This window comes from Callithrix jacchus, chromosome 2 (assembly GCF_049354715.1).
Source record: "Callithrix jacchus isolate 240 chromosome 2, calJac240_pri, whole genome shotgun sequence".
Taxonomy (NCBI): Eukaryota; Metazoa; Chordata; class Mammalia; order Primates; family Cebidae; genus Callithrix; species Callithrix jacchus.
The window spans coordinates 3,650,280-3,670,103 of NC_133503.1; the positions used below are offsets into that span (position 1 = coordinate 3,650,280).

General features: G+C 46.3%; 1 protein-coding gene across 13 annotated transcripts in view; it reads left to right on the forward strand.

Annotated features, from left to right (window-relative positions):
- Positions 1 to 19,824, forward strand: part of TYW1 (tRNA-yW synthesizing protein 1 homolog (S. cerevisiae)) — a 249,595-nt gene that overhangs the window by 3,998 nt on the left and 225,773 nt on the right. For 5 of the 13 annotated variants that reach the window (XM_008981274.5, XM_078354037.1, XM_078354049.1 and 2 more), the window contains 4 exons: positions 9,803 to 9,904; positions 13,398 to 13,592; positions 17,102 to 17,152; positions 17,249 to 17,392. In XM_008981274.5, coding sequence (XP_008979522.3) covers positions 9,803 to 9,904; positions 13,398 to 13,592; positions 17,102 to 17,152; positions 17,249 to 17,392 — 492 coding nt within the window. Of the gene's footprint in view, positions 1 to 9,802; positions 9,905 to 13,142; positions 13,276 to 13,397; positions 13,593 to 17,101; positions 17,393 to 19,824 lie in introns of those variants that run through there. The other 8 variants (XM_008981271.5, XM_008981273.5, XM_054252458.2 and 5 more) reach the window with 3 other exon arrangements.

A 19,824-nucleotide genomic window follows, 5' to 3' on the forward strand; every position in this document is an offset into this window, starting at 1 on the left:
CAGCAGATATCTAGTTGAAAGATGCTTCCCATTCTCTCTCTTTTTTTGGGGGGACAGGGTCTGTGGCTCTCTTGCACTGGCTGGAGTGCTGTGATGCCTTCTAAGCCTCAGTTGCTTATCTGTGAAATGGTAGATTGCAAATGACAGTAGTATGGTTATCTCAGGGTCACTGTGAGGATTGAGTGAGGTAATCCAATATGTACTTTCATTTCTCTTTTTTTTTGAGGCAGGGTTTTGTTCTGTTGGCCAGGCTAGACTGCAGTTGTGCTATCTTGGCTTACTGCAATGTCTGCCTCCTGGGCTCAAGGCATCCCCCCACCTCAGCCTTCTGAGTGTCTGGGACTATAGGGGCATGCCGCCATGCCTGGCTAATTTTTGTATTTTTTTGTAGAGATTGGGTTTTGGCATGTTGCCCAGGCTGGTCCTAACCTCTTGGACTCAAGCAATCTGCCTGCCTCAGCTTCCCAGTGTTGGGACTACAGTCATGAGCCACCATGCCCAGCGGTGCTCACCTGTTTCTGTGTTACAGAGGTCACAACTCCTTAAAAAAATAAAATTTATTTATTTTTTGTAGAGACGAGATCTTGCTATCTTGTTCAGGCCGGTCTTGAACTCCTGGCTTAAAGATATTCACCCACCTTGACCCTCAAAGTGCTGAGATTATACGCACAAGTCACCAAGCCTGGCCAGGTCACAGCTATTTAGTGCTTTCTAGGAAAAGATTTTAAGGAAGGCTGGAATGAAAATAAATCAGAGAAAAAATCAAGGTCTATTATTTTTGTCGACTATTTCAGAGGGTTCTACTGCCCTCTTGTGGAAGTTGCGCAGAATAGTACTTCTTAGGTTTTCACTACTGTGCGGATACTTTGTTTTACAGTGGAAGGTCCCTTAAGCCTTAAGCAATGCAGGTGGGAAACCTGAAAAAAAGCAAAAAGGTGTCTGAGCAGCCAAAACAAAGTCCTTTTTATGTTACTGATAAAAGACCTTATTCAGAGCCTCTTTATGTGCGTTTTTACCTTTAAAAAAATGATCAAAAAGATCAAATGAATGCTTGCAGATGGTAACAAATCCAGGAGTACGGAAAGTTCATAATGAAAAGTACTCTCCAGAAACCTTTTAACTTTCTGTTTTTAGTTCCTCTGATGGTTAGGCTGTGTTTCTAGATGTATCAACATTACACAAAAGTTAGTGACTCCTTAATATTAGTTCATACAAATAGCCTTCAAGTCTCAGTGGCTTAATATTGCTGCCCACATCATAGTTGATTTTGGGGTAGATAGCCATCTTCCATCTTAAAGCTGTGCCATCTGCATGTATTTTTATTTATTTATTTATTTTTTGAGATGAAATCTTGCTCTGTTGCCCTGGCTAGAGTGCAGTGGCATGATCTTGGCTCACTACAACCTCCACCTTCTGGGTTCAAGTGATTCTCCTATCTCAGCCTCCCGAGTAGCTGTGATTACAGGTGTGCGCCACCACACTCAGCTATTTTTGTATCTTTGGTAGAGATGGGGTTTCACCATGTTGGTCAGGCTGGCCTTGAACTCCTGACCTCAAGGGATCCACCCACCTTGGCCTCCCAAAGTGTTGAGATTACAGTGATGAGCCACCGTACCCTGATCTGTGGTTTTCTGTTCATAGTTCATAGATGGGGTAGCTGGTGTGTAGTTTTTCTTCTTTTGTGAACAGCCTTGACCTGTGGCCTTGGCCTCCTGGGCTCAAGTGATCATCCCACCAGCCTCCCTAGCAGCTGGGACTACAAGTGTATGCCACCATGCCTGGCTACTTTTGTTTTGTTTTGTTTTTTGAGACGAAGTCTCTCTCTGTTGCCCAAGCTGGCGTACAGTGGCGCGGTCTCGGCTTGCAATCTCCGCCTCTCGGGTTCAAACTATTCTATTGCCTCAACCTCCTGAGTAGCTGGGATTACAGGCACCTGCCACAACGCCCAGCTAACCCGGCTACTTTTTAAAAATGTTTTTGTGGAAATGGGGTCTGGCCGTGTTTCCCAGGCTGAGGATATAGTTTTTGCTAATTGTTATTTCTCATGGAATGCTGTGTGCTGCGTGGGTCAAGGCATGCCATGTTACTTTTTGGCCCCACAGTCCCCTCTACCACCCCAATTTTGTACCGTATTTTATAGTAAAACATTTTCAATCTATTGTCTATGCTTGTTCTTTTTTTTTTTTTTTTTTGAGATAGGGTCTCATTCTGGAGTGCAGTGGTGCGATCTTGGCTCACTGCAACCTCCGCCTCCCGGGTTCAATCGATTCTCCTGTCTCCTGAGTAGCTGGGACTGCAGGTGTGCACCACCATGCTCTATGCTTATTATCTCCAATTTGTCTGCGGTTTATCTGGAACTACTCCAGAGAAGCTTGCATTCCCATACATGCCCCAGTGAGTTCCATGTTGCTAATTGATTCTCAGTCTTTGTCTTACTTGGCTGGCCTTTTAGCTGTATGACCACCCTTTTTTTTTTTTTATTTGTGATGGAGTCTCACTCTGACACCAGGCTGGAGTGCAGTGGTGCGATCTTGGCTTGCTACAACCTCCACCTCCCAGTTCAAGTGATTCTTCCACCTTAGCCTCCTCCTGAGTAGCTGCAATTACAAGTGTGCACCACTAGCCCAGCTAATTTTTGTATTTTTAGTAGACATGGGATTTTACCATGTTGGCCAGGATAGTCTGGATCTTTTGACCTCGTGATGTGCCCACCTTGGCCTCCCAAAGTACTGGGATTACAGGTATGAGCCACTGTGCCTGGCCTTTTCTTTTTTTGAGTGGAGTTTTGCTCTTTGCTGATGCTGAAGTGCAATGGCGTGATCTCAGCTCGCTGCAATCTCCGCCTTTCAGGTTCAAGCAATTCTTTGACCTCAGCCTCCCAAAGTGCTGGGATTACAGGCGCCACCACCACGCCTGGCTAATTTTGTATTTTTAGTAGAGACGGGGTTTCACCACGTTTGCCATGCTGGTCTGGAACTCCCGACCTCAGGTGATTCACCTGCCTCGGCCTCCCTAAGTGCTGGGATTATAGGCGTGAGCTGCTGTGCCAGGTTTGAAATACTTTCTTCATGTAACTTGAGGTATGCCATTCTCTTGGTTCTTTTTCTGCTTTACTAAGGCTCATTTTCCTTGCTGTCATTTGCTGGTTTAATCTTCTTGGCCTCCAAAGACAGGAGGTTTTCAGGGCACAGTCCTTGAGATTGTACCTTTATCTACACTCACTTTTCTCCCTAAGGGATCTCATTCTTTTTTTTTGAGACGGAGTTTCGCTCTTGTTACCCAGGCTGGAGTGCAATGGCGCGATCTTGGCCCACTGCAACCTCCGCCTCCTGGGTTCAGGCAATTCTCCTGCCTCAGCCTCCCGAGTTGCTGGGACTACAGGCGCGCACCACCATGCCCAGCTAATTTTTGTATTTTTAGTAGAGATGGGGTTTCATCATGTTGACCAGGATGGTCTCGATCTCTTGACCTCGTGATCCACCTGCCTCAGCCTCCCAAAGTGCTGGGATTATAGGCATAGCCACCAGGCCCGTCCCCTAATTTTTTTTTTTTATTTTACTTCCCAATAAACTTTTCTTTTCTTATTTTTTATGGATTTTTTTTTTTTTTAGAGACAAGATCTCGCTCTGTCACTCAGGCTGGAGTGCAGTGGTACAGCCATGGCTCACTGCAGCCTTGAACTTCTGGGCGCACACAGTCCTCCTACCTCAGTCTCCTGAGTAGCTGGGAATACAGGTGTGAAGCAACACTCTTGGCTAATTTTTTAATTTTCTGGCAGATACGGGGGTCTTATCATGTTGCCCAGGCTGGTCTCAGTCCTCCAGCCTCAGCCTCCCAAAGTGCTGGGATTGTAGGTGTGAGCCACTGTGCCTGGCCCTTAAAGGGTCTTATTTTCTGGGGCTTTAAATTCTGTATATTAGATCATGAGTTAGCAGGGCCAGGTATTTTGTATCATATATCTTTTTCAGGTTTTGCAGCTGATAGGGTCTTTCTCGTAACTACCCAACTCTGCAGATGCAGTGTGGAAGCAGTCGTAGACGGTGTGTAAATAAATGGGCATGGCCGTGTTCTGAGAAAGTCTAGTCATAGGACACACTGAGGTGCTTGGCCTGCGGGCCTTAGTTCACTGACATCTGATGATGACTTGTGAATTTGTTTTTTTGTTTGTATTTTGAGATAGGGTCTTACTCTGTCACCCAGGCTGGAATGAAGCAGCGTGATGTTGGCTCACCGCAGCCTCCACCTCCCGGGTTCAAGGGATTCTTGTGCCTCAACCTCCTGAGTGGCTGTGATTACAGGTGCACACCACTATGTCTGGCTAATTTTTGTATTTTTAGTAGAGATGGGTTTCTCCATGTTGGCCAGGCTGGTCTTGAACTCCTAGCCTCAAGTGATTTGCCTGCCTTGGCCTCCCAGAGTGTTGGAATTACTGGCGTGAGCCACCAGGCCCGGTCTGTACTTCTTTTTATACAACCCATGTCCAGTCTGTCAGCAAACCCTGTATGTTCTGCTTTAAGAATAGATTTAGTTTCCAATGACTTCTTACCACCTTCACTGCTACTGCCCTGGTCCACGCCATTGTCGACCTAAATCCCATAGCGAGGCTCTCTGAAAGAAAAGATGTTTCTTTGGGAATAGCATGTTCACTGCAATGGAGATACAGGTGCCATAGTAAACTGCATGTATTCAGGGAGGTACAGGAAGGCAAAGGGGAAAAGATGAGGAGGATTGCAAAATTGTTTTGAAACAATTGTTCTTGCCTAGAAAGGTTAATAGCAAAGGCGACACAGTCCAAGGTTGGACATGCAGTTTGGGCAGATGTCCTTGCACTAGTAGTTTTTGTGTAATGTTGAGGTGGGTTTTGTGCAAGGCTGTGTTTGTTGTAGAATCTTTCTCATTATCAGGAATCTAAGTGTGAGGCCAGGAGTGGGGCTCATACCTACAATCCCAGCACTTTGGGAGGTTGAGGCAGATGCGTCACTTGAGGTCAGGAGTTCAAGATCAGCCTGGTCAACATGGCAAAACTCCATCTGTACTACAAAATACAAAAGTTGGCTGGGCAAGGTGGCTCACGCCTGTAATCCCTGCACTTTGGGAGGCTGAGGAATGAATCCCCGTCTCTATTAAAAATACAGAAAATTAGCTGAGCGTGGTGGCACGTGCCTTTAATCCCAGTTACCCTGGAGGCTGAGGCAGGAGAATTGCTTGAACCCAGGTTGCAGTCAGCCGGGATCGCACCACTGCACTCCAGCCTGGGCAACAAGAGCAAAACTCCAACTGAAGACAACAAGAGAATTAGCCTGGTGTGGTGGCACATGCCTGTAATCCCAGCCGCTCAGGAGGCTGAGGCACGAGAATCATTTGAACCGGGGAGGCAGACGTTGCAGTGAGCCAAGATTGCGCCACTGCACTCCAGTGTGGGTGACAGAGTCAAACCTTGTCTCAAAAAAGAAAAAAGGAATCTTAAGCGTGAGAATGCTTTGTCTTCCCTAGCTGTTATTGTCAGGGATTTTTAACATGAGTAACTCCATGTTGTTGATTCTGGCAGCTTTGACACTGCCGTGACATTTTGTCTGGATTAGGACAGTCATCTCACCATTGGTTTCTGCTGTCATTTGTTGCTTGTTTTCCCAAAACTCATGTTCAAATGTGATCCCGGTGTTGGTGATGGGGCTCATAGGAGGCGTCTGAGTACTGGGGGCAGATCCTCCTGAATAAATGAATCCTCTGCCGGAGTGGGTGGGTGAGTTCCTGCTCTCCTAGTTCCCAAGAGAGCTTGTTGGGAAAAAGAGCCTTGGCCCTCTCCCGGACTCTTGCTTCCTCTCTTGCTATGTGGTCTTTGCACACTGCAGCTCTCTTGCTTTCTGCCAGGAGTAGAAGCAGCCTGGAGCTCTCATCAGATGTAGATATCCAATCCTGAACTTTTCCAGACATCAGAATTGCAAACCAAATAAACCTTTTTATGGTGGCCCATAATGGTTTTTCCTTTACGTATTTAGCACTTCCTTAAGGACCTCTTGTAAGGCAGGTCTGGTTATAATAAATTCCCTTAGCATTTGTTTGTCTAAATGGATCCTGTTTTTCCTTCGCTTATGAAGCTTAATTTGGCTAGATATGAAATTCTTGGTTGAAATTTCTTGTTCTCTTTTTTTTTTGTTTTGAGACAGAGTCTTGCTTTGTCACCCAGGCTGGAGTGCAGTGGTGCAATCTTGGATTAGCAAAATGGAATGCTGCTATGCTTCCTGTACAAATCTGCAGGACTGTGAGCCAATTAAACCTCTTTTCTTTATAAATTTTCCAGTCTCAGGCATTTCTTTTTTAAATTTTGAAATGGAGTCTTGCTCTGTTGCCCAGGCTGGAGTGTGGTGTCACAATCTCAGCTCATTGCAACCTTTGCCTCCCAGGCTCAAGTGATCCTCCCACCTCAGCCTCCCAAGTAGCTGGACCACAGGCGCATGCCACCATGCCCAGCTAATTTTTTGTATTTTTGGTAGAGATGGATTTCACCATGTTGCCCAGGCTGGTCTCAAACTCCTGAGCTCAGGCAATCCACCTGCCTTGGCTTCCCAAAGTGCTGGGATTACGGGTGTGAGCCACCACGCCCGGCCAGGTATTTTTTTATAGCAATGCAAGACTGGACTAATACTGTAATATATAAAGAAAAGAAGTTTATTTGGTTCATGGTTCTGCAGGCTGTACAAGCATGGTGCCAATATCAACTTGGCTTCTGGTGAAGCTTCAGGAAGCTTCCACCCATGGAGAAATAGGTACCACATGGCGAGAGAGGGAGCAAAAGAGTAGGGAGAGATGTGAAGCTTCTTTTTTTTAACAGGCAGCTATGAACTAATAGTGCAAGAACTCATCACCAAGGGGAGGCCACCAAGCTGAGGTAGGAGAATAGTGTCTGGAGACAGAGAGCCTAAGGCCAACCTGTGGCTGACTTCTTTGAATTAAACTGCAAGGAAAACTTCAGCCTTTGATTGGCTGTGGGCTAATCCTTTGTTTGCATAGGATGTAACTCCACTTCAGCCTCTGATTGGCCATAGGCCAATTCTTTATTTACATAGGGTGTATCCAAGGGGTACCTGGGGGTGTTAGCAAATTCTTCTAGCCTAATAAGAACCCGAGAAACATTTCAGTTGGAGCTCCAAGCATTATGGTTGAGCACTTGCTCTAGCCTGCTTCTGCTCTGTAGAGTGTACTTTTGCTTCAGTAAATCTGTGCGTTTGTTGCTTTGCTTGTACATTTTTTAAAATCCTTTGTTCAACATGAGAAGAACCTGGACAACTCCTAGTCAAGATCCTCCACTGGTAACGAAGCCATCATGAGGGACCTGCCCCCATGACCCAAATACCTCCTATTGGAGCTCACCTCCAACATTGGAGGTTACATGTTAATGATATTTGGAGGGGACAAATATCCAAACCATATCAGTCCTTGAGGCCTGCTGCAGTAGTGTTTTCTGACCCCTAATACCTGTCCTTTTTCTGTTTTTCTTGACAAAGAGTCTTGCTCTGTCATCCAGGCTGGAGTGCAGTGGTGTGATCTCGGCTCACTGCAACCTCCACCTCCTGGGTTCAAGCAGTTCTCCTGCCTCTGCCTCCTGAGTAGTGGGGAATTACACGCGCCCACTACCACGCCTGGCTGATTTTTGTATTTTTTTTTTTTTTGAGACAGTTTCGCTCTTGTTACCCAGGCTGGAGTGCAATGGCGCAATCTCGGCTCACTGCAACCTCCGCCTCCTGGGTTCAGGCAATTCTCCTGCCTCAGCCTCCTGAGTAGCTGGGATTACAGGATGATTTTTATATCTTTAATAGAGATGGGGGTTCACCATGTTGGCCAACCTGGTCTTGAACTCCTGACCTCAGGTGATGTGCCTACCTCGGCCCCCCAAAGTGCAGGGATTACACACATGAGCCACCACGCCTGGCTGACCTGTCTTTTTTCTATACCAGTTCTCATGCTTACTATTGAGAGTTATTAGTCCATAGGACTGTCCTCACTGCAGACACCAGTCGCAAGTCCTAGCTTTAAATTTAGGGTTCCGCACCACTGCCTCCTCGGGTTCCATAGCATGACTCACAGACCTCAGGAAGTTGCTTTACTTATGTTTACCGGTTTATTATAAAGGATGCAAGTCAGGAACCACCAAATGGAAAAGCTGCACAGGGCCACCTACGGAGGGGTAGGGGCTGAGCAGAGCTACCAGGCTGTCTCTGGCCTTGTCTTCTCCCCAGCACATTGGTTTGTTCACGAACCCAACAGTCCCCATTGTTCAGGGGTTTTTCTTGGTGGCTCTATTACATAGGCACGATTGATAAAATCATAGGCCTTGGTGATGAAGCTCAATCTCCAACCCCTCTTCTGTCCCTAGTGTTCTGTGTTGGGACCGGGGTAGGAGGTACTGAGTTCAAACTCTAGTGGGTTTCTTGGCAACCAGCCTCTATCCTGAAGCTATCTGAGGCTCTGCCCAGTAAGTCATCTCATTAGCATACGAAAGGCAGTCAGCTCTGAGTTTTCTTTCCATCTTTTGTTGCAGTGGCTGCTGCCAGCCCAGAGCTGCTCTGTGGTTCTGTCAGGCCGGTGCATTCTTCCCTAGGGCTTTTTCCTGTCTGTCAACTGCTTCCTGGCAGGATCGGGGCTCACTGCAGCCTCCGCCTCCTGGATTCAAGGGATTCTCCTGCCTCAGACTCCCAAGCAGTTGGGATTACAGGCATGTGCCACCACACCTGGGCTAGTTTTGTATTTTTAGTAGAGACAGGGTTTCACCAGGTTGGTCATGCTGGTCTTGAATTCCTGACCTCAAGTGATCCACCTGCCTCGGCCTGCCAAAGTGCTGGGATTACAGGCATGCGCCCCTGCGCCCAGCCTGTTCTTTACCATTTCTTTTTGCACTTCTCTGTGTTTACTTTTTTTCTTTTTTGAGACGGAGTTTCGCTCTTGTTACCCAGGCTGGAGTGCAATGGCACGATCTCGGCTCACCGCAACCTCCGCCTCCTGGGTTCAGGCAATTCTCCTGCCTCAGCCTCCCAATTAGCTGGGATTACAGGCATGCACCACCATGCCCAGCTAATTTTTTGTATTTTTAGTAGAGATGGGGTTTCACCATGTTGACCAGGATGGTCTCGATCTGTTGGCCTCGTGATCCACCTGCCTCGGCCTCCCAAAGTGCTGGGATTACAGGCTTGAGCCACTGCGCCTGGCCTACTCTTTTTCAATATGTTATTTTCTTCATGAGACAGGATCTCACTCTGTGGCCCAGGCTAGAATGCATTGGTGTGATCATAGCTCATTGGATCCTCTAATTCCTGGGCTCGAGGGATCCTCCTGTCTCGGCTTCTTGGGTAGCTGGGACTACAGCTGTGTGCCATCACTTAATACCTGGCTAATTTTTAAATTTTTTTTGTAGAGTTGAGGTCTCACTTTGTTGCCCAGCCTTGACCTCAAGTGATCCTCCCACCTTGGCCTCCAAAAGTGCTGGGATTACAGACATGAGCTATCTTGCCTGGCTGATACATTTATTCTAGTAGGGCAAGGCAGATTGATCATCCAAAAGCTAAATTAGATTCAGTTTGATGTAAACCCTTATCAGGTGAGAACAGCACAATTGAATGGATGATCTCTGTAATGGTACCCAAGAAGATGGTAAGAGTGAGAATAGAATTTGAGTTCATGAAGATACATGTCAGTCACTGAAAACATTTTTCATGAGGAGTGTCACATTCTTGTGCCAGTAGACGGTAATGAGGGCTGCATTTTGCTTATTTGGCTCATTGAAGACTTCTCTTTTTTGTCCTTTTAGGGATTTGCAACAGTTCTTGCTGAAGCAGTTGTGTCCCTGGATCTGCCTGTGGCAATTATTAATCTAAAAGAATATGATCCGGATGATTGTCTGATAGAAGAGGTTGGTAATTGTCTTGTTTTTTCATCAGTCAGAGCTCTCAAATTTAACTGACCTGCAGTCTGCAGAATAATTTTAATTAGATAACTAGAATCTTTAGAAACATTTAGTCTTCTTGCTCAGGGATTTCCGTTTGTTGAATTTCAGTGTGATTCAGAGCATTGAATGTGGGTGTGGCTCACTGATTCTTAGGTGGTGTGGGGCTTGTCCTTCAGGTGTGTTAGATTCTCCTGGGGGTGGAGGTGAGAAAGCTTGGATGGTTGGAAGTTCACTCCTTCCCACTATTTTTTTTTTTTTTGAGACGGAGTTTTGCTCTTGTTGCCCAGGCTGGAGTGCAGTGATGTGTTCTTGGCTCACTGTAACCTCCGCCTCCTGGGATGAAGTGATTCTCTTGCCTCAGCCTTCGGAGTAGCTGGGATTACAGGTGCCTGCCATCACACCTGGCTAATTTTTGTATTTTTAGTAGAAATAGGGTTTTACTGTGTTGGTCAGGCTGGTCTCGAACTCCTGATCTCAGGTGATCCACCCACCTTGGCCTCCAAAAGTGCTGGGATTACAGTCACGAGCCATAGCGCTCAGCTTCTGTTTTTTTTTTTTTTTTTTTAACTCTGCCTATGTCAGCAACACCAGGAACCAATAACTGTTCAAGCTCCACAGTGTGGCCAGGCTAAGACCTGAGATTCTGTGTTTCTTTTTTTTTTTTTTTTTTTTTTGAGATGGAGTTTCGCTCTTGTTACCCAGGCTGGAGTGCAATGGCGCGATCTTGGCTCACCGCAACCTCCGCCTCCTGGGTTCAGGCAGTTCTGCCTCAGCCTCCTGAGTAGCTGGGATTACAGGCATGCGCCACCATGCCCAGCTAATTTTTGTATTTTTAGTAGAGATGGGTTTCACCATGTTGACCAGGATGGTCTCCATCTCTTGACCTCGTGAGCCACTGCGCCCAGCCTGATTCTGTGTTTCTGACAAATTCAGAGGAGATGCTGATGCTGCTGGCTTAGGGTTCACACTTTGAGAACCAACACTGTCGGGTGGGGGAGGGACCTTTTTCAGATGAAGAAAGTAAACCCTCATAGATATTAAGTAATGCAGCCGGGTGTGATGGTCATGCCTGTAATCCCAGCAGTATGGGAGGCGGAGGCAAATAAGTCACCTGACATGAGAAGTTCAAGACCAGCCTGGCAGCATGGTGAAACCCTGTCTCTATTAAAAATACAAAGTTAGCTGGGCGTGGTGGCAGGCACCTTGTAATCCCAGCTACTGGGGAGGCTGAGGCAGGAGAGTCGCTTGATCCCAGGAGGCAGAGGTTACAGTGAGCTGAGATCACACCACTGCGCTCCAGCCTGGGCAACAAGAGCAAAACTCCGTCTCCAAAAAAGAAAGAAGCACGTAGAGCTGGGGTTGACACACTTTCATGCAAAGGGCCAGGTAGTAAGTATCTTCACCTCTGTGGGCCAGACAGCTACTCTGTTTGCCACTGAACCACAAACCACCCATAGGTAATATGTAAGTGAATAAGCATGGGGGTGTTCCACTAAAACTTTCTTTAATAAAAAAGTATAGGCCAGGTGTGGTATCTCTCGCCTGTAATCTTGGCAGTTTGAGAGGTCAGGGCAGGTGGATCGCCTGAGCTCAGGCCTGTGAAAGCAGCCTGGACAACGTGGTGAAACCCTGTCTCTGTTAAAAATAGAAACATTAGCCATGGTGGTCACCTGTAGTCCCAGCTACTCGGAGGCTGAGGGATGAGAATTGCTTGAACCTGGGAGGTGGAGGTTGCAGTGAGCTGAGATCACACCATTGTGCTCCAACCTGGGTGACAGAGCAGACTCAGTCTCAAAAAACAAGAACAGCAAAGGCAGCAGATAAATGTAGTTTTAACCCTGTCCATTTATTTGTCCCCCAAGAAAACATGCTGGAGTGCACATGAGTGAGCTTGAATGTACTCTAAATTATTTGTAAAAGATTATTCTCAAACTTTGATACTTACAGCTAAGAGATTACTTATAACTTACCTTGTGACCGGAACTGTTAAGATGTATTCAAACACCAGGCTATCAAGACTAAGGATACACAGGTTGAGAATCCCTGAACCGCAATTTGGAAATGCTGTAAAATCCAAACTTCTTGAGCACAGATGTGAGGCCACAAGTGGAAAATTCCACACCTGACCTCCTGTGATGGGTCAAGGTAAAAAAGCAGTCAAAACCTTGTTTCATGTATGAAACTGTCAAACGTCATGTATAAAGTTGACCACAGGCAGGTGTGTGAGGTATACATGAGACAATGGAGTTTGTGTTTAGACTTGATACATCCCCAAGATACATCATTATGTATATGTGGTTTTTTTTAAAAACCAGAAAGCGCCTCTAAAATCCGAAACACTTCCGATCCCAAACATTTTGGATAAGGGATACTCAACCTGTATTTTGTTTCCCTGGGATTTGCAACAGTTCTGTTTAGATAATGGTGACAAGTGTTAAATTACTTTATGTTTAAAAACTTTTATTGCTTTGAATTTTAGAGATCTCTCTGTATCTTTTCTTTTCCTTTTCTTTTTTTTTTGAGATAGAATCTTGCTGTGTTGCCCAGGCTGGAGTGCATGGTGCAGTGGTGCGATTGTGGCTCAATACAGCCTCCAGTTTTTAGGCTCAGGCAATTCTCCTGCCTCAGCCTCCTGAGTAGCTGGGGCTACAGGAACCCACCACCATGCCTGGCTAATTTTTGTATTTTTAGTAGAGATGGGGTTTCACCATGTTGACCAGGCTGGTCTTGAATTCCTTACCTCTTGATCCACCCGCCTCAGCCTCCCCTGGGATTACAGGTGTGAGCCATGGGCCCAGCCGACATCCACTGCCTTGATATGGATATTCACAGCTTCCTGCCTGAGGAGATGGTAATGGACCAAGAACCAACTCCCCATTCCTTGAAGATTTCAGAGATTTAAAACAATCTCCAACACCAAACACAACTCTTAGCAAAAGCTGCCTTGAAGCAGATGGGTAAGAGAGGTCACCACATTCCTCGTCTTTGTGACACCACAGAGCAGCTTCCACTCTAAGGAGGCAGGAACATGAGCTGTTGCTTTCTCTTAAGGTTTGAAACTCAGGTGCCTTATTTTCCCCCATGTGTTCTTCCATTAGTAGCCACCATGCCTGGCCATCTCTCTGTATTTTTTCTTCATCGATTTAGATTTGTTTCCACTGTGGCAAATCAGCGATGATAGAATGTAGTGTAATCTGGAAAATGGAATGGCAATGTGGTGAAATACACCAGACAGTATATTGGCAGGCGCAGGAGTCTGGGTCTTCTCCCCCCAAGAACACAGCAAGGTGTTCTTGCTTCGTTTCTCAGTGATGCCCCTCACTTTTGAAAATGAGGTGTGTTGATGAAAGTGCCCTCTGTCCTTAGAGATGAGTATGCATTTTTTCAAAGGATTTTCTTCATTGAGATAATATTTATGCCTTGAGTATTCTACTGAAACAATTACTCTATTGGTTAGGTTACTGGTAAACATGTCTGTGTCTTCCTGGTGGCGACATACACTGATGGCCGACCAACCGAAAGCGCAGAGTGGTTTTGCAGCTGGTTAGAGGACGCGTCCCGTGATTTTCGATTTGGCAAAACTTACCTGAAGGGTATGAGATACGCGGTGTTTGGCCTGGGAAATTCTGCCTATGCCAGCCACTTCAACAAGGTAGGTCTGTTTTGAATTACAGGAATAAATTCTCCCTACACGCAAGCACGCGCGCGCGCACACACACACACACACACCCCTACCCACATACCCATATGTGAAATAATCCACAGACTTTGGTAGCTAGTTAGAAACACGTTTCTTTGTTATTTTATTAATTGATTGATTGAGACAGAGTATTGCTTTATCGCCAGGCTGGAGTGCAGTGGCACCATCTCAGCTCATTGCAATCTCCACCTCCCAGGCTCCAGTGATTCTCCTGCCTCAGCCTCCTGAGTAACTGATATTACAGGCATGTGCCACCATACCTGGCTCATTTTTGTAGTTTTACTAGAGACAGGGTTTCGCCGTGTTGGCCAGGCTGGTTGTGAACTCCTGGCCTCATGTGATCTGCCTGCCTTGGCCTCCCAAAGTGCTGGGATTACAGGTGTGAGCCACTGTGCCCAGCCTCTTCTCTTCTGCTATTCCTTTTTTTTTTTTTTTTTTTCTGGAGACACAGTCTCCCTCTATCCCTTAGCTGGAGTGCAGTGGTGTAGTCTTGGCTCACTACAACCTCTGCTTCCTGGGTTCAAGCGATTCTCATTTCTCCTGCCTCAGCCTCCTGGAGTAGCTGGGCTTATAGGCACCTAATTTTTGTATTTTTAGTAGAGACAGGGTTTCTCCATGTTGGCCAGGCTGGTCTCCATCTCCTGGCCTCATGTGATCTGCCTGCCTTAGCCTCCTAAAGTGCTGGGATTACAGAAGTGAGCCACTCTGTCTGGCCCTCTTCTGTTATTCTTTAAGCTGCGTACTGCTACACATACTATTCAAACTTGGCATACAGTAGATTCTCAATACTTTTTTCTTGAATAAAATGAATGAGTGTTCCTCATTAGTGTTTTAGTGGGCTGGATTCATGATGCTCAGGCAGGACCTTGTAGATGGAACATCACTGTGTGTTTGGATTTGCTCAATTGCCTTTTCTGTTGTTGATTGACCTTTATTGCCCAAGCTCTGTTGTTTTTTTTGAGACGGAGTCTTGCTCTGTTATCCAGGCTGGAATGCAGTGGTGCCATCTTGACTCACTGCCTCCCGGGTTCAAGGGATTCTCCTGCCTCATCCTCCTGAGTAGCTGGCATTACAGGCGGCCATCACCATGTCTGGCTAATTTTTTTTGTATTTTTAGTAGAGATAGAGTTTTGCCAGGTTGGCCAGGCTGGTCTCAAACTCCTGACTTCTGGTGGTTCACTTGCCTCAGCCTCCCAAAGTACTGGGATTACAGGTGTGAGCCGTTGTACCCGGCCTGCCCAAGCTATTAATGCAGGTGAAGTCTTAATTTAAAAAAAATTTTTTTTTCAAGACAGGGTCTTGCTTTGTCACCCAGGTTGGAATGCAGTGGCCTGATCAGAATCCTCAGAACCTTGAAGTCCTAGGCTTGAAGGATCCTCCCAACTCAGCCTCCCTAGTAGCTGGAACTATAGGCATGCACCACCAGCCCTGGCTAATTTTTTAATTTTTTGTAGAGATGAAGGTCTCACGGTGTTGCCCAGGCTGGTCTCAAACTCCTGGCCTCAAGCAGTACTTACCCACCTCTGCCTCCCGGATTACTGGGATTACAGGTGTGAGTGTGTCCAGCCTGTACTCAGTTTGTAAAAATCATGAATTTTTTCAAGGGAAATGAAGGGAAAAACGTTCACTGCACTTAAAATAAAACATTAAAATTTGGTTAGCTTTCCTGGGCTCTTTTTCTAAATGAAATTAACATGGCTCCTTTTGCATCCTTTTCTTTACACTTGAAAAAAATGAAACGACGGAGGCTCTCAGTTTCTTGGTCATATGCATTGCGTACCTCTACCTAGGGTTGGGCCCTGCCTGACTGTCTGTCTCTGGTGGAATGTGAGTGGTGGTGGAGGTGGGCAGCTTTCTTTAAAAGCTGGTTTCAACTGGGCGAAGTGACTCATGCCTGTAATCCCAGCACTTGGGAGGCCAAGGCGGGCCGATCACCCAAGGTTGGGAGTCTGAGACCAGCCTGACCAACGTGGAAAAACTCTGTCTCTACTAAAAATACAAAATTAGCGGGGCCTGGTGGCGCTTACCTATAATCCCAGCTACATGGGAGGCTGAGGCAGGACAATCACTTGAACCTGGGAGGCAGAGGTTGCTGTGAGCCAAGATCATGCCATTGCACTACAGCCTGGGCATAAAGAGCGAAACTCCATCCCAAAAAATAAAATAAAATAAGATAAATAAAATAAAAGCTGTTTTCATTCTGTTGTCATATCACAATGTAGATTTTGCCCCAGGTTTCCATTGAAAACATTTTTGATTATGTTTTTTTTTGAGACAGGGTTTCACTGTGTTGCCTAGGCTGGAGTTCAGTGGCATGATCATAGCTTACTGCAGCCTCGACCTCCCTGGGCTCAGGTGATCCTCTCACCATAGCCTACTGAGTAGCGGGGACCACAGGTGCCCACCACCACACCCAGTTAGTGTTTGTATTTTTTGTAGAGACAGGGTCTTGCTCTGTTGCCCAGGCTGGTCTTAAACTTGGGCTTGAACATTCTTCCAAAGTGCTGGGATTACAGGCGTGAGCCACTGTGCCTTGCCTCTCCCCATACTTTCGAATAAATTAGACTATATGAATGGAAAATTCAGATATGTAAATTTTTTTCTTTTCCCGAAACAGAGTCTCACTTTGTTGCCTAGCCTAGAGTGCAATGGTGCTATCTTGGCTCATTGCAACCTCTGCCTCCTGTGTTCAAGCAATTCTCATGCCTCAGCCTTCCAAGTAGCATGAATTAGAGGTGTGTGCCACCATGCTGAGCTAATTTTTGTATTTTTAGTACTAGAGACAGGGTCTCTCACCATGTTGTCCAGGCTGGTCTTGAACTCGTGACCTCAAGCAATCTGCCTGCTTTGGCCTCCCAAAGTGCTGGGATTACAGACATGAGACACTGCGCCTGGCCTAGATACGTAAATATTTTGTCTAATGCCTTGCCACTCAGGAAGCTTAAGTTTTTGAACTCTTAACTGTGCCTCTGATAACCCCTGGGGCTCAGTTAATTGATTCATATCACAGTGAAAGAAATTATTGAGTTTAGGAAGTCATGAGTCTTACCAAATTGATTACATTTTCAATTTATAACTGAATAGGATTAGGCTTCATAAGCTTTGTTACGTTTTTGGAACCCATTTATTTGGTTAACACCTGTTTTGTCCTTATCATGATATAGAATGGTAGGTTTCAAATTTTTTTTTAGTCATTAACTCTTCGTTTGTTAAAGGGGGGTTGTTTGTCCCTTTGTTTAAAAAAAAAAATCTAACGCCGAAAAGTGGAATATGTAAAATGCAGCTCTTCTGGGTCAAGGCTGGAGATTGAAGACCTGAAGGTCATTTTGCTGAGCAATTTCCTCTTCCTCAGCAGCAGCTGGTGACCAGGGGCCCCAGAAGGACTTAGGGCTTTTGCACAGCAGTCTGGAAAACCTGATTTAGAGGACTGTGCTTTCAGCCCATCTGTCTTTTCCTCACAGGTTGGCAAAAACGTTGACAAGTGGCTCTGGATGCTTGGTGCGCATCGCGTGGTGAGTCGAGGGGAGGGTGACTGCGATGTGGTTAAAAGCAAGCATGGCAGCATCGAGGCCGACTTCAGAGCCTGGAAGGCCATGTTCATCTCCCAGCTGCAGGCACTTCAGAAAGGGGAGAGAAAGAAGTCCTGTGGCGGCCACTGCAAGAAAGGCAAATGTAAATCTCAGCAACATGGCTCAGAGGAGAGGGAGGAAGGCTCTCTCGAGCAGGATGAATTACATCACAGAGATACCGAGGTACACCGCCTGTGTGTTCATCTCTGGCTGCTTTCCCCCTCTGCTTGGAGATCCCGAGCTTGACCTCTTCTCCAATAAACTATCTTGTTGGCTTCCAGTTAGAAGGAAGATCTGGCTGGGCGCAGTGGCTCACATCTGTAATCCCTGCACTTTGGGAGGCCAAGGGAGGAGTACTGCTCGAGCCTAGAAGTTTAAGACCAGCCTGGGCAACATAACAAGACCCTACTTCTACCACAATCATTTTAAGTTTAGCTAGGCATGGTGGTGCAGGCCTGTCGTCTCAGCTGCTTAGGAGATGGAGTTGGGAGAATGGCTTAAGCCAGGCACTCTAGGCTGCAGTGAGCTGTGATCGTGGCACTGCCTTCCAGCCTGCGCAACAGAGTGAGGGCCCTGCCTCAAAAACAAAAACAACAAGAAAAGAAGAAAGATGTGAATCTCGTGGTGATGTTTCAGAGAAAGAGAGTGAGGCCTTACGAGTTAAGCCATATCGTGCTAGATGCTTTCCAAAATCTCCTCTTTATACTGGGCACAGTGGCACACGCTTGTAATCCCAGCACGTTCCTAGGCCAAGGAAGGTGGATCACTTGAGGTTGGGAGTTTGAGACCAGCCTGGCCAACGTGGTGAAATCCCGTCTCTACTAAAAATACAAAAATTAGCTGGGCATGGTGGTGGGTGCCGGTAATCCCAGCTACTGGGGAGGCTGAGGCATGAAAATTGCTTGAACCTGGGAGGTGGAGGTTGCAGTGAGCTGAGATCACGCCACTGCACTCCAGCCTGGATGATAGAGTGAGACTCGGTCTCAAAAATAAGCAACAACAACAATAAAACCAAAATCTCTGCTTTAATCCTTGCAGTGTTAGAGTCAAATAGATTTTTACCACATTTTGCAAGTTGTAAAACAGAGCCATCGAGAAGTTAAATTTGTCCCAGTCTGAGCTCACGTCTCATTATCCCCAGATCATACGTACCTCCTGAGTTCAGTGACTCTGTTAGTCACTCAAACCGAAGGCTGCAAGTCATCCTAGATTAGGCTCTTTTCTCCCCCTCACATTCTGAGCATTTCTCTTGCTTCCTTCTTTAAATACCCCAGTTCCTTTCAAGCTCCTGTCTTCAGGCTGTAACACTGCTGTCATCTTCACAGCTGTTATCTTTAGGCCACCTGGTCAGCTGCATAACTCAGCAGCAGCTTTACATTCTGACTCATGGTTTCTCTCACCACCCTGTTCCTGTCATTATTCTTTGAGGCTGTGACACCCTTGTGGATGATCTGTCTACCACCCTGGCCTGCCAATTTCCCGGCCTTCACACCTCCAGCAGCCATTTCTCCACTGACCTTGGTCTCTCGCTCACATGGGCACATCTGAAATTCAGGTTCCTCTCATGCTTACCATGACCTCATTCTGTGACCTCTACTTTAACAACATTGGTTTTTTTGTTTTTTTTGAGACAGAGTCTCACTCTGTCACACCCAGTCTGCAGTACATGGTGTGATCATGGCTCACTGCAGCCTCAACCTCCCTGGGCAGTGGTGATCCTCCCACCGCAGCCTCCCAAGTAGCTGGGACTATAGGCGTGTGCCACCACACCTAGCCAATTGGTCTGTTTTTTGCAGAGATAGGATTTCACCATGTTGCCCAGACTTGTTTCGCACACTTGGGCTCCAGTGATCCGCTTGATCTGGCCTCCCAGAGTGCGGGGATTGTAGGATGAGCCACTGTACCTGGCCTTTAATATTCTTTTGACCCCATCTGAACCTATACCTTTTTTATTGGGTAGCAGAAACTGCTCACTTCATTTCCCTTCGTAAACTCAGTTTTGAGTTTTATCCTCACTCTGTTATAAACCTCTTCAATTCTTTTTTTTTGGTTTGAGACGGAGTCTTGCTCTGTTGCCCAGGCTGGAGTGAAGTGGCACATCTTGGCTCACTGCAACCTCTGCCTCCTGGATTCAAGGATTCTCCCGCCTCAGCCTCCTGAGTAACTGGAATTACAGGTCCATTCCACCACGCCTGGCTAATTTTTGTACTTTTTTTTTTTTTTTTTTTTTAGAAAGACGGGGTTTCACCATGTTGGTCAGGCTGGTCTTGAACTCCCGACAGGTGATCCGTCCACCTTGGGCTCCAAATTGCTTTGATTACAGGCTTGAGCCACCACGCCTCGCCAATTTTTGTATTCTTAGTAGAGATGGGGATTTCGCCATGTTGGCCAGTCTGGTCTCGAACTCTTGACCTTCTGTATTATTCATTTCTTCTCTCTACTAGATTGTTCCCATAAATTTATAAACACACTCTAGAATTGTTTGTATTTAAAGGAACTTAAAAAACAAACTGGTTGGGTACGATGGCTTACGCCTCTTATTCCAGCGCTTTCAGAGGCTGAGGTAAGAGGATTGCTTGAGCCCTGGTGGGCAAGGTTGCAGTGAGTTATGATCA